General features: G+C 34.8%; 1 protein-coding gene across 13 annotated transcripts in view; it reads right to left on the bottom strand.

Annotated features, from left to right (window-relative positions):
- Window positions 1-15804, bottom strand: part of DIAPH2 (diaphanous related formin 2) — a 1391236-nt gene that overhangs the window by 1298557 nt on the left and 76875 nt on the right. For all 13 annotated transcript variants that reach the window (XR_014834656.1, XR_014834653.1, XR_014834654.1 and 10 more), the window contains one exon: window positions 5566-5670. Coding sequence is in view for 9 of the 13 variants with exons in the window: in XM_085006645.1 (XP_084862771.1) it covers window positions 5566-5670 (105 nt within the window). In the remaining 4 variants the exon portion in view is untranslated. The remainder of the gene's footprint in view (window positions 1-5565; window positions 5671-15804) is intronic.

The raw sequence follows: 15804 nt of genomic DNA, 5'->3' as shown, positions 1-15804 counted from the left end.
CTTGAAAATTACAAAAAAATAAATAAAATTACAAAGATGATAGATTGTTTATGATTCTAGTTTTCTAAGTCATCCCAGCATTTCTATTTTAAGAGTAGAGTTTTCTATATAATGTGAAGACAAAGAAGCAGTTTATATTTAAACATAGAGTTATTCATTAGGAGGAAACAGTTCAAGAATTGCAACTTTGATTGAGATTATCTAGTGGTAAAGAGAATTTCTGAAAGGCAGAGTTGTGTTTAAGAAAGCAAGAAGTAAAATCATAGTCCTAAACCTAATTTTATACCAAAATCCAAATATAAATCACTGTTATCAGATTCCTACATTTGAATATCAAGCAATGTTCAAACAAGAGTTAATCCACGATCTTAAACCATTAATCTGATAGCAGTTATTACCAATATGTGTTCTATTTTTCAGCTTCTACTTTAAAAATAAAAATCAAATATAATTGAAATTCCCCACAAGAATTTTAAGTTGAACAGGATACCACAAGATACAAAAAGATAATGACAGTTTCCCAGTAAATTATTTCAGAGGAATCCATGAATCGCTAAATAGAGAAGCAGCTTTCTTAAATATTCCTTCAACAGACTATTATTTAGTTGAATAAAAGTCTCTTTGTTGCCATTAACAGTTTTCTGAATTGAAAGATATGCTATTGACCTAAATTACTTCCTCCCACCAAAAAGACAGAGGTCTTATTTGTCCCTTGTTTATTTAACACAGACATGAAAATAAAAAAAGGCAATCCTGTCTTAACAATTAAGGCAAGTCTATACTCAGTGAAACAACCAGAATATGGCCCATTTAATGATTCATTCAGATTGCAAAATGACTGCATTTGGCTAAAGCACATACCCCAGACAGATTAGATGGGCCAAGGAAAAGCCAAAAGAAACAGGTTTGGTCATGTTTGAATTCAACTGTTTCACCCTATCTAGGCAATGCCTGGAAAAGACCTGAGAAAGAAAATATCTGATAATGGCAAAGGCAAAACTATAATACTGTATACACACATAAAAATAGACATAATTCTCAACTGCTTATTATGTGGGTCAATCAAAAAATGTATAATGTGTTTGCATATCACTATTTTAAATTATTTCCTATTGGTATTTTTTAATAAATGATATCTTTCACTGTGTCTTCATAAAAATGTAAATTCACATTTTTTAAATCTCAATTTCAAAGACTGTGATTTAAGTTAGAAATAAACTACTTTCTCAATATTCTCATACGGACACTGACATTTGGCAAACTGATATTAAGATTTCAGTGACTAATTTTTCCCCATACATATCTACATAGACTGTTAAAATTTAACATGCAAAAGTCTGTTATCACTGATGTATTGTTGCCTCTTTCAGGATCATGAATTGGTATGATAATGCTGCAGTATTAACAAAGCTTGGTTTTCCAATTCTGAAAACATATGTTGAACTTTTGAAAAACACAGACTCATTCAGATTACTGGTAGCCAAATTATCTAAACGTTTATCAACTAACCTACATCAGGTCCATAATCACACTTGCTGCAATGAGCAAACCAGTCCAGCTTAAGCAGAGGAGAGGCTCTTTGCCACTCCCTTATTTAAAGCCATTCATCACTGTCAGTTACCCAAGCTACTTTTTCCTTTGGCATTCACACAACTTAACATTTTCTATTATGGGACCTGAAGAGGACAAAAACTAAGCAATAGTTTTCATCATTATCTTTTAATTTCCTTTATCTTATTCCAGGCTAATTTTGTCGTGGTCAATTACACAATTAAAGACCCGCCTTCGTTTTAGAAGCAGGTTTTGAGCACAAACCTGTGTATTAGTTTCACCTTGCTTTACTGTCCTGACCAAGGAAACCCAGAAAAATAGACATCTCTTATTAAGCGCATATTTTGTTTGCTTTTCAATTCCATAAAAAATGACTAATGCAGGTGTTAAAGGGGGTAATGAACATTTTATGTTCAAATTTAACTGAAATTCTCACTGGTTTAACATATGACTATAAAACATTTTTCCACCAGGGACTCTAGCCCTTAACTTTGCTTTTACTTCAAATTGAAAAGACGATTATAAAGCTATAGACTATTTAGACTATTTATAAAGCATTTTCCTAAAGAAGTGGTTACAATCATATCTACCTTAAATGTGGAAACATTTTTTTTTTTTGTCTTTTTTTTGCTATTTCTTGGGCCGCTCCTGCGGCATATGGAGGTTCCCAGGCTAGGGGTTGAATCAGAGCTGGAGCCACCGGCCTACACCAGAGCCACAGCAACGCGGGATCCGAGCCGCATCTGCAACCCGCACCACAGCTCACTTCAACGACGGATCGTTAACCCACTAAGCAAGGGCAGGGACCGAACCGAAACCTCATGGTTCCTAGTCGGATTCGTTAACCACTGCGCCACGACGGGAACTCCCTGGAAACATTTTAAATCAGTGTATCATAGTGAAAATGTAAGCATAAAAATGTATGACATGAAAAGCATATCTAGGACTTCCCGTGTGGCTCACAACATAACTACTCGGCATTGCTTCTACAGTGGCTGTGGCTTGACCCCTAGCCTGGGAACTTCCATATACCACAGGTGCGGCCACTTGTTGAAAAAGAAAAAAAAAAGACAGCAGGATGGAAACCTTGGTTACACATAGGTAAATGGCCATAGGCTAGGTTTAAATTTATGCAAATGTCATTGTCATGAACATGAAAAGGTCAAAAGATGAGAGGATGTTTTGTCACTAAATGGCATCTCTCTCACCCTCAAAAGGAAATCACATATGCAATTTTCTTTGTTTTCATCACTGAAAACACAGCACTAATGAATGTCTCCCCGAAGCGAGGAAGCTTTAAAACATGCTTATCAACAGGCTTTCTTTCATCACAGTATTTGGTTCCTGAAAAACATTAGCAAATAAAATGTAAAACCTTAGAACTCTAATGAAAGTTCTATACACATCAGGTGTTCATATGTGTGCTAAATGAAACAAATAAGGGTCATATACTAAATTGTTACAGTACACATTTTAAGGCTAATGCCTTAAATAAAGAGTTTTCAGGAGTTCCCATCATGGCTCAGTGGTTAACGAATCCGACTAGGAACCATGAGGTTTTGGGTTCAGATCCCTGGCCTTGCTCAGTGGGTTAAGGATCCGGCATTGCCGTGAGCTGTGGTGTAAGTCGCAGAAGAGGCTCTGATCCCGTGTTGCTGTGGCTCTGGTGTAGGCCAGTGGCTACAGCTCCTACTCGACCCCTAGCCTGGGAACCTCCATATGCCGTGGGAGCGGCTCAAGAAATGGCAAAAAGACAAAAAAAAAAAAAAAAAAAGAGAGAGAGAGTTTTCATGTCTTTTGAGAATCATTCAATTTCCATCTTTCAAATATAGTAATTTAAGAGAGCTCATCCAACATCTACTCAAATTTTACTATTTTAATCTGAAAAAAAATGAGTATTTAAAAGTGGGCATTTCTTTGATCAGTTGAAAAGGAAACAATATGAGAATAAGTTAAAACAAGTTAGACATAGAGTCAAAATCCAAAGGTTAAAGCCTAAGAGCTTCATATAATCTTCATTACACTCAGTCCCACTTACACAAACAAAAACAGCAAAGGAGCCAGAGACACTAATCAAATCTTGTCATTAAAAACACCACATAATTATTCATATATTGTTATCTGTACTTTGCACTCAGATTTAGCTATAGATTTACTAGTAGTATTTGCCTTTAGGTATTTGAAAAAGAACACAGAATGTACACCCTGCATTTCCTAAAGCATTTTACTGTGAACAATTAACTTGAGTGCAAAAATGAGAGGAGATTCATCAGAATTTCAAAGTAAAACCCTATGCCTCACCTAATTCTATTGAAAATGGCGCTCATGGCAAATTTCACTTATCACTTGAAACATATTTCTGCCCTTGGATATCAGAAGCAAATTAAAAAACATGCTGTTGCTCTGCTCTGGCAGAGCTGCAATGTGTTATGTTTAAATAGTTCAGCATTCAGATTTAGCTTGCTTAAAGTACAATATGGAATCAATACAATCGTAGAATTCAGGGCAAAATGCATCAGTAATTGCCACTGCAATTACTGTACTAAAATAGCATTAATAGGAGAGCCAAATAATTTTAGAACATCTTTTTCCGATGATAAACTATTTTATTCACTGGTCAACTTTTTAAATTTAAAATATATTATGTCTTAAATGCAAATGTGTGTGTGAAATACATACCACACAAACATAAAATCACAATGTGACATATATATACATACAAACACATATGTAATATATACATGCATAGTGATTTATGAACTCTAAATGTGAAAAGCTTCTTCTTTCCAGAAATTTAAAAGATACATGTCATGATTAAAAAAATACATTTTTTAATGAAAATAAATCAAAGTGGAAGGCTATTTTCAGAAGCAACTTAGGAAGTGAACAAAGTGAACACAGTCCATTAAAACACCAAGTTTTTCCTGCTCAAGACAAGTGTTTTCAGTGAACTCGACCTTCTAGTCTTTTGAGACTCAAACAGATTTCATTAAAGCTTCTATTATTAACTTATACACACTACTATATATAAAATAGATAACCAACAAGGGCCTACTATATAGCACAGGGAACTATGCTCAATATTTGTAGTAACTTATAAGGGAAAAGAATCTGAAAAAAAGATAAATATGTATGAACTGGCCATACACCTGAAACTAACACAACATTGTAAATCAATTACATGGCAAAGAAACCAAAAAACAAATACAAAAATCTCCTATTAAACACCCTCCTTTATGTTATATTAAACTAAACAATAACAATTCTGAGGTAGTTTACATAGGTAGTATCACAAAAATGAAAAACTGTCTTAAAAATATTGCTAAAAATTTCATGCAAGCAGATATCAGACACACTTCTTTAATGTAAACTTAGTTAAATCTTGTAACTAGGCTATATTTGTGTCTTCTCAAAATCTGAAATGTTCATATAAGAAACTGTATATTATGCTGAATATCTACAAACTGCAGACGTCACTAATTGTCATTAGTAAGTGCACAAAACCTCGGCCCACAAACTTACTGGATTAACTCTGTGCCCTCTATCCTTAGTCTGTCTTCTATACAAGAACATAAGTCTAATTAAGAACAGTTTTGAGGAAGTTCCCATAGTGGCTCAGCAGAAACTGATTAGCATTCATGAGGACACAGGTTCGACCCCTGGCCTCACTCAGTGGGTTAAGGATCCCGCGTGGCCATGAGCTGTGGTGTAGGTCGCAGATGCAGCTCAGATCTGACGTCGCTGTGGCTGTAGTGTAGGCCAGTGGCTACAGCTCTGATTCAACCCCTAGCCTGGGAACCTCCACATGCTGCGAGTGTGGCCCTAAAAAGACAAAAAAAAAAAAAAAGTTTTGAAATTTATACAAAATGTATTAGAGTACATGTATGAGCTTATTTTATGCATAGTCTATATGAGTACATCGAGGCAAGAACTTAAGAGATCTAAGGCTTGGTTATTTTTAAGCAGATAATGCTAAGCTCATTATGTGGGTGCCAGGAAAGTCTCAGTACTTACAGATTTGGCAGTAGCAGAAATATACTGGACAACCATCTCACGCTTGGTGGTAAAATCTTTGTTTCGTAAAGGAGCTTTTCGTTCTTCATTAAGGTTCATGTCCTCCTGTTAAAAGAACATTTATTGTGAGCATGAGCAAATTTCTGCTTAAGAGTTTCAGAGATGATTTAATAAATAGTTCATCTAAAAATGGTAAGTCATGCTGTGACTAACAACAATCATCATCTTGTGACTCATTCACTATTATTTTTCACTTATATACCATAATCTGGTATAAATTTCACCATATATTTATGGTTCATATTTCTACCTATTCAACTAATGAGCAGAAAGAAAAAAAAACATTTTAAACTCTTCCACAGAAAAAATTAGCAGTTTATAGCATAGATACATACCATCCAGCCTTAGCAAAAAAAAAAAAGCTATTTATTTACCACAAGGGTAAAAATAAACAATAAACGAACACTTTACTATTTGGCATATGCTCCCTTAGGATCATTATTATATAAAAGAGATATGATTTTTAAATTTCCATCTAATAAATATCTACACTATGTCACTAAAGAAAGATTCATGAGAATTTGTTGAATTCGCACAGGGGAAAAAAAAAATCAGAAACATAGTTACCTATATTGAGATAACAAAAACCACTCACTGGAGAGAAAAATATTCAATACTCTTTTGAGGTTCAAGTTTTAATTTGGTTGGAAACTTCACTTTATACTATGCAACATGCACGTGTATAACATTTTCACTAGACAAATTATTTGTCATCATTTTGAAACTCATGTGAATCCCTGAAACATACTAAGATGTACTTGAAGGACCACAAAACCAAGTTGGAAAGGATCATGCTTCAAAAAGCAACATCAATAAAAAGACCATCTACAGAATTGGTGAAAACATTAACAAACCGTATGTCTGATGAGGGATTTGTATCCAAATTATAAAAAAGGACTTTTTGCGGTTGCCAAGGGGGAGGTGGGAGAAGTTTGGGGTTGGTAGATGCAAACTATTACATTTAGAGTGGACAGGCAATGAAGTCCTACTATACAGTACAGGGAAGTATATCTAATCTCTTGAGAGAGAACATGATGGAAGATAGTATGAGAAAGAGAATGCGTATATATTGAGTCACTATGCTGTACAGTAGAAATTGGCACAACATTGTAAATCAAATACACTTTAATAAAAAAAAATAAAAAGAGGACTCTTACAAATCAGTAACAATACAAATCAGTAAAAATACAAATAACCCCAATACAAGTGGGCAAAGGATTTGAATAAACTAAAGAAGACATACAAATGGCCAACAAGTACATGATGTTCAACATCATTAATTAGGGAAATACAAATCAAAACTACAGTGAGATACCACTTTGCTCTCATCAGCATGACTATGACCAAAAAGATAACAACATATCTTGGTGAGGATGTAGAAAAAATTGGAACCCTCATACACTGCTGGTGAGAATATGAATGATGCAATCACTTTGGAAAACAGTCTAGCAGTTCCTCAAAAAGTTGTACATAAAATTATCACATGACCCAGCTTATACCCAAGAGAAATGAAAACATATAATATGTCCACACAAAAACTTGTACATGAATGTTCGTAGCAGCAGCATCAAAGAGTGGAAAAAATCCAAGTGCCCATTAAGTGATGAATGGATAAACAAATGTTATGTCCATACAAAGGAATATTATTCAGCTATAAAGAGGAGTACTGACACATGCTACAGCATGGATGAACATTAAAATCACATTATGGAAAATGAAAGAAGCCACTCAGAAAAGATCACACAGTATATGATTTCATTTACACTAAATGTCCAGAATAGGCAAATCTATAGACAGAGAAAGTGGATTAGCGGTTATCAGGGGCAGGGTAAGGGGCAGTGGGGAGAATTGGGGTGTGACTCCTGGGAGGTATGGTATTTCTTTGGGGGGTTATGACAATGTCCTAAATTTGATCATTGTGATAGTTCCACAATTCTTTGACTATATGAAAAAACACATTGAACTGTATACTTTAAGAGGATGAAATTTGCAACATCTGAATTGTATCTCAATTTTTTAAAAATCAGTATTATTTTTATCCCCTCACTTGCTTAGTCATCACTACAATTAAAACCTTTATAATTTTTTAATTGAGTAAACTAAAGGGCAAACAGAAATATTAAAATTACCTTAAAGAGTCGTATTTGAGAATGTGAAGAATAAAACAAAAGATCATAAAAAGTAATCAAACAATATCTGAATAGTAACTTCAATGCAGCAAGAATCTCATGAGCAATATTTGCACCCACTGCAGTGACTGCTATGATGATTAATTCACAATCAGTACCTGACCCCCCCCTTCCTAATCACTGTCTCTACCTCCCTTTCTATCTTATCTCCTTATTTTTCATCTACTTGTTAATGACTTACTTGAAGGCAGGCTCTCTTTCTCAAAGACTAGATCTAGCATCATTGAATCAAAGTAGGATCACAGAAATGAGGCTGGATTAAGGATCTTATAAAGTCCACATATACTCATCTGTGTTCTGTATCAATTTCAACTAACAGGGAACTCACTACCTCCACAGGAAACCCATCCCATTACAGGGCACCTTAATTTTGGCCAAGTGTTCTCTTGAAGGACTGTATCTGAAATATGTACAACAAACTACTAATATCCTGTTACAGTGATAGGACTGTAATTATTTTTTCTTCTCTACTTTTTAAATTCTGAATCACTTATTTACTGAACATGTAACACGCACCACAGACTATGCCAGGCTGAGTGGTGAATGCAAAACTCAAAGAGTACTTGAGTCCACAAGTTAAATGAGTTATTACTTGTGAAGTACTTAGAACAATGTCTGCTACTTAGTAAATGCTATATTTGTCTGTCAAATAAGAATAAACAATTCATGGCCTAGTAGGGAGAAGAGATATGCAAGCACATCATTATAATAGAGACATGCAAAGAATGTTTCAGGAACACAGCAGACAGATGGGAAGGTCAGCAGAGAATTATCAGGATCTGGGTCTTGAAGGATGGAAAAAAAAATCTTGAGTGAAGGCCAGGAGACTAGCTACCAGACCACAGTGGTCTTCTGTCATGATTGGCTGCCCAACAGCACTTGAACATGCCCACTACATTTTAAAACACCCTCACAGTGGCAGCCCCACCAAAGAAGAATCCATAAAAACCGCATTTCTCATCATGCTTATAGTTAGAGTACATAGGTGGCTTAGTTTCCACCCAAGACATACATATATGTAGGAGGTGTAGATTCAAAACTATTTAAGGAAAGACCATGAGTAATCAATCTGTTTGGTTACTACGAGTGACATCAGAGATGATGTGGTTATGGAACTGATGGCAGCAGCCACATCTTTGTTATCACAACAGTTTGACCAAGTGGTTTTGGGTTGGCAACAGCTCCTTCATAAGATTATATATCGGCTGTGTGGTTCTGGAAGTTATTCCTATACTAATGTTACCTGAAGCCAGTTTTGCAACCCTTCTGATTTATTATATACGAGATGTTGTATATATAACATATAAAATAAATGTTTCTAAAATATATTAAATATAAAATACATATTTTATATTTAAACTAGCTAGAATGCATTCTCTTATGTTTAATAATTTGGGGAATTTCCACTGTGGTGCAGCAGAAACGAATCCAACTAGTATCTGTGAGGATGAGGGTTCGATCCCTGGCCTTGCTCAGTGGGTCAGGGATCCTGCATTGCTGTGACTGTGGCGTAGGCCAGCAGCTGTAGCTCTGATTTGACCCCGGGCCTGGGAACTTCCATATGCCTTGGGGGTGACCCTAAAAAGCAAAACAAAAAAAATCAAAGTAAAAAATAATAATTTGGGCTAACACAGTAATTCAAGTAAAAGTGATAAGAGTCCAAAGGAAGAGAAATGGCAGTCAGATTGGACAGAGGGAATAAAGAATAATAAACAAATGTTATATGAAGGCAACACCATCTCCTTAGGGATAAAGTATATTACCGGCTTCAATTTATCTTCATGTGACATGGCTCAGCATCTCTCTCAAATACTCTATGGTTTGATAAATCCAAGGAAGGAAAGAACTTCTGCCATCTTCATCTTGAAATAGTATACCTCTATTAATTCAGCCTCTGATTTTATGACCTTATTGGCACGTACATAATTCTGCTGACTCGTGTTTGTTTCCATAAAAACCACTAAACACTGCTCCCGTACACTAGACTATGTCTCTACTATCTCTAAATATTCTAGTTACACTTTAAATATAGTAGTATAGTATAGCATATATAGTGTAGTAGTAGTATACAGTATAGTAGTTAACTATATAGCTAACTATAAATGTAGTTAGCATGAATCTGCATCCCCCTTATAGAATCAACTCTGGAACGTTGACAAGATAAGCGTGTCTGTATTTGTACTCCTCACAACCAAGCCTAAGAGTGTGGTAATGCCACCTCTGCCAGTCTCTAGGTAGAGTTTGCTCTTCTTCCAGTGACATTTCTACATTACCATGTCACTCCAGTTCAGTTTTTACCAGCACACACTGCTAAGATTATGCTATGAAAATAAAATCATGGAGGCAGGCAGGTCAATAAGGAGAATAAAGACCTCAGAGGAATGTCAAGATTAAGCGTAACCATGCACCCAAGCCTAGTGTATATTAACTAGTTGTCAAAGAATGGTGTTATTATCACTTCCCTAGTCTCATTTTTTCTTTTGTTACTTTTCGTCTTACCCTTTATGTTTTAATAATGAACAGTTATTGGTAGTTTTCTACATACACTATGCTGTTAATACACTTGCATTACTTCGCTTATGACACTATTCTATCTGCCTAAAAGGCTATCAACTTAAACTTAACCACCCTCTAGCTCTATTAACCCCCATCTCATCCCACCCCACCCAAATCCTTATCTGGCTAAGTAATATGCTTGTTAATTCTTGAGATTTCCCCCAAAGCACCTCATTTAGAAATGACTATATTCATTCTATTATTCCACATTAACTTCCTATTACTGTAGCACTTCAAATGAAACTCTCTCATAAATCCACCTTCCCTAAACTATACGCTAACAGAGGAAAGAAACTGGGTTCTTTTTTATCTTTGTTTTCCCAAAGAAAACGTATGCATTCCCAGAATGCACCGAGCATTTAATAAGTACTTGTTAAGCCAATGGGATATTTAGGAGCTTTTCTCTTAATAATTTGCTTTACATTAACAAATTTTTTTTATACTTATAAATTTGCTGCATAGCTTGACTGGGAATAAGTACCATTCACATGAAGAACAGACCATAACGATTCATCTTATAGAAAGCAGCAGCATCCTACTAATTAGGCAGCTAATACTTCCAAATCATTAACTCCAGCTTTATAAAACAATTATAAAACTAAATAGAACAATACTCAAAATTCAATATTAATTCTAAACAATGTAATTGAATAGGAAACTACTTCTAAACTGAGTTCTTACAGTACTCAAAATACAAAAGCAAGCTTTTAGTATATTTAACTTTCAGTACTTCCACAATACATAAGAATGTAGTATTTTACAGTTTTAAAAAATGGTGGAGTCAAAATATTATACTTATAATATTTGTATTGTATTTGTGTCAAGTCATATTTATAAACACTAAACCATTTTTCCTCCTACCACTTATGCTATGATGCAATTTTCCCATTATAGACAAACTCCTTCACCTCTTCATCAAATAAACATTGTATTCCTAAAGTTATTGCTGAGGAGCCATATAAGAATAGAGTCAAATAAGAAAGTTAAGGAGTTCTCTTGTGGCACAGCAGGTTAAGGATCCGGCATTATCACTGCAGCAGCTTGTGTTGCTGCTGTGTGCAGGTTCAATCCCTCTTAGGGGAACTTGCCCAGGAACTTCCACATGCCGCAGGCCAAGGCTTAAAAAAAAAAAAAAAAAAAAAAAGAGAGAGAAGGTTAAAAGTTAAACCAGCTCCCTATTCATTCATTTGTACTTTTATTCATTCGTTCCCATCTCACTCCCCATAAATGTTTAAACAGATAATGTTTAAACAGATAACTTCCTCATCTCTAACATTTTCTATTTCCTGAACCCTTCCGTTGTTTATCTCACTTGCTTTATGAGAGGTAAATGTCAACCCTTTGTTTTTATTTCTTACTTCTCTGTAAGAAGTAATACTTGCTCCTTCTTTCTATAAAGTTGTAAATTTCTATATATTTCTATAAAATAACTGTTTCTGTTTCTGCAACATGTATTGATCCCAGTTTAAGGCTGGATTTTCCACTTGCTGTTTTTAAGTCTGAACTTAACTTCACCATCAACTGTTTGCCCTCTTCGTTCTGCTTCTCAGTAGTAAATTATCAAGTATTCTCTAACTTCTATCTTGAGAGGATCTGTACCCCTAAAGAAAATGAACTGGAGTTCCTGTAGTGGCGCAGCAGAAATGAATCCAACTAGGAACCAAGAAGATGAACCAATGATACTTCAGTACCTAAAAATATACCCTAGCATAAATAGCAATTAGAGTAATCTTTGATTATTTTAAGATTATTAATTAATGGATTTTTACATTTCTTTTTTTCTCAAGAAATGTTCATATAAAAATGTGTCCTATAGATAATTCCTCTAACTTCTATGAACTTGAAAGGACAGAACATTTCTTTTTCAAACTTCCAATAAAAGCATCAGGGATTTTCTACATAAATAAATAATTGGCCAGTTGTTCCTGGTATTAATTAACTATCTCATGTGCTCCAAAGATCAAGTTAACTTTATCTGTACAGACTACAGCCACATACATAATTGGATCTACATAACATATAGAAGCTCATGTGGAAGACAAAGTTAAAGGGAAAAATACTGTCCAAATACATTATCTCTACGAATACTATGGAGCCAAAGGCAGGAAAAAAGCATGAAATTAAGTGACCGTTACTGAGTATTTTATAAAAATCTTCATATATTTATACTTTCAGATCTTATTGGAGAGAACCAACTATAAATATCTACATACACCTCTTCACCATCAAGAAGGTAAATTCAGAGTGTATCTTTAGATATTAGAAAATACAAATACTGTTTTCACTCTCCCATAATCCTTAATTCTGAGCTCAATGTTCAACCAGTGGTGTACATAGTTTAAAGATTACTTAAAGGATCCACTGTGGTTTGTGAAATATTTTTACTTAAAAATCATAAAAGAATATTTAACATGAGAATAACACTGAAACCCTCATTGGATCCACAGGTCCAAATGGCACATGAGGTATCTTAAGGGAAGAATGGGGTATTCACACCACACATTTGTTTACTGTCAGTGTATTGCAACATACTGCAGCTTACAAGTACCTGATTAAGTGGACTTATAAAAGTTATTTTATCTAGCTTTAACTAAGTCAACCCTCAAAAGAAACAACAACAAAATAGAAAAGTAACTTTAAAAGATTGCTACGAAGACAAAATATTGAGGTTAATAAGATAACACCATTAATGCAAGCACAAGGGAACAAGAAAATGCTGGAATGTTATATATCCTATTCACAAGTCTGTGCCTTTCGTCAGTCATAATGTATAATAAAAATAATAAAAATATAAAGCTAATAAGAAACGGATCCCACAAGATTGAAAATTAAGGTAACTACCTGAAATATGCATGTACATCAATTATCAATGATGACTCACTTTATACGCATATTGTACCTTAAAATATTAGCTAATGATATTATACAGCTACCTCAAACTGGCAGGCAATTGAAAATTCAAACATCTAGAGCATAAAGGAAGCTTTTCAATTTTCTCAGCCATAATCAGAATTATGTGATATGCAATCCAGTACTTAGTGAAATTTTGTAAACTTAATGACATATGTTTAGAAACCTCTTTTGAATGTTTTCTTTCTTTAATAGCAAAAGACAAAAGGTCCCATGACACTGGAGGAACACTTGGTAGAAGCAGATAAAAAATACATGCAAAACAACATGACAGTAAACTAAAACACACTCCTTTGTCAGCAAATGCTGTCAGAAGATACACAAAAATCATTGCTGAAAATTTGCTAAAACAAGTATTAGAAAAATTACTCAGTTGGGAGGGTTATCACACCATTGAATGAAAATACAGCTGTTTTTTTTTTCTTTTAAACAACTCAGCTTATATTATTCGCTAGATTGTTTCAATAATGAAATATAAAAACTACTTGAGTTGCTAATAAAACAATCTAACAGAGAAAACATATTGCCAAAATAAATGATTTATTTAATAAAAGGATGCCTTATGAAAAAACTGTTAAGTGGGAAGCATTCCCGAGTAAGGAAGGTTGCCCCGCATGCAAAATTCAAACCACAGCAAGAAAGAAGTTGAAACCCAAATACACACAGTGAGTCAAAAATGTAGGGTTTTTTTTTTTTAATAAAAGCAAGCTATTTCAATACAGTAGAATATTTACAGTATTTTTAAATGAGATTGAAAATGAGCATGAAAACACATTGTACCTTACAAAGATATCTCTGGCTATCTTGAGACGAAGTAATTTTTTTTTTCTTTTCTTTTTTTCTTTTTTTAAGGGCCACATATGCAGCATATGGAAGTTCCTGGGGCTAGGGGTCAAATTGGAGCTGCAACTGCAACTGCAGGCCCACACCACAGCCATAGCAACACCGGATAGGAGCCACATCTACAACCTACACCACAGCTTGTGGCAAAGCTGGACATTTAATCCAATGAGCAAGGCCAGGGCTCGAACGTGCATCCTCATCCTCACAGACACTATGTCGGGTTCTTAACCTGCTGAGCTACAATGGGAACTCTTAGTGTTTTATTTTTGGCCACACCAGTGCCACACGGAAGTTCCTGGGCCAGGGATCCAACCTGTGCCACTGCTGAGACAACACAGGATCCTTAAAGAGCTGCACCACACAGAAACTCCAAGACGAAGCATTTGAAAACTTCTGAAATTTAGCATGACTTGGGCATTTTTCATTCAAAAAAGTACAAGTAATCCCTTAACAGTTTAACAACTAGCAAGAAAATAACTGTTTTTCAAATGGACTTCATTGAAAAAGATACAACCCAACTGCCAGGTCAGTCTCCTTCACCCTTGCATAACTCACCTCTTCTTCTGAGCACTAGGTGCAGTGACTGCAGGGGACATGAGTAGCCAAACACAGGCACAAGGGTCTACACATCAAGGATGTGGAAGGAAAAATGCAAAGAGCCCATGTCCTTGATGACATCTAGTGAAGTCCATTTTTTAAAGCCCATTTATTCACAAATATGAAACTGCAATACTTCAGATTAGGTCCAGAAACAACCAACTGTCATCAAGGGAGATGGGAATTTACTACCCATGGCTTAGCAGGAAACCTTTGCCTGATTCATGGATTGCACAGAGCAAAGTTAATACTATGATTTAATAAGTGTTGTTAATGATGTTCTCATTTCCACTTGGACCTAGGTATCTTTGTCAGATTTATGTTTCAGCTGTAATAGACATTAAACCAAATATCAAAATGAAATGGACTTGGAACTAAACCTTCTAATTAGTCACTTTTTTAAACAAGACATAAAAAATAATGACACATGGACACTGTTCTCACTAAAAAGCTATTAATCATGACAGCAACGGCTTTTGTACCATTAATAAATAAAACAAACTCGTTTTAAATCGTTTTAAAATCTTGTTCATTTCATGTTTGGAATTCTTTACTATGTCTGTATTTTATAACATACATAGTATTAATACATACATATTTATAAACAATTTTTAAATAAAACATACTGGCGTTACTTGCTCAAATATATGTTTGTGTGTGTGTATGTGTATATATATATATATATATATATTTTTTTTTTTTTCTAACGGGATTGGAAATCAGAAAGTTTAAGAGACTACTACACTACACCAGAGGTTAACACTTTTTCTCTAAATGGCCAGACAGTTGAACGTTTTAGTCTTTGCAGGTCAAAGGTTCTTTGTCACAAGTACTCAGCTCCATAGTTATAGTCCAAAAGGAGCCATTGACAACATGTAAACCAATGGCTTTGGCTGTGTTCAGCAAAACTGTATTTATGAACACTGAATTTCACACAATGTTCATGTGCCCTGAAAAGTCTTCTTTTGATTTCTCTGCAACCATTTAAAAATACGAACCTATTTTTACTTTGGGAGTCATACAAAATAAAATCTTAGAGGCAGCGATGGTGCCTTTGTCATCTTTGTGTTCCCCTGCACCTAAC

This window comes from Sus scrofa, chromosome X (genome assembly GCF_054392235.1).
Source record: "Sus scrofa isolate SSC_HxYL_T2T_F1_AM1 chromosome X, Sscrofa_HxYL_maternal_Yorkshire_Landrace_v2.0, whole genome shotgun sequence".
NCBI classification, from domain to species: Eukaryota; Metazoa; Chordata; class Mammalia; order Artiodactyla; family Suidae; genus Sus; species Sus scrofa.
Note: the sequence above shows the minus strand (reverse complement) of the source record. Positions and strands in the feature narration are given on the sequence as shown.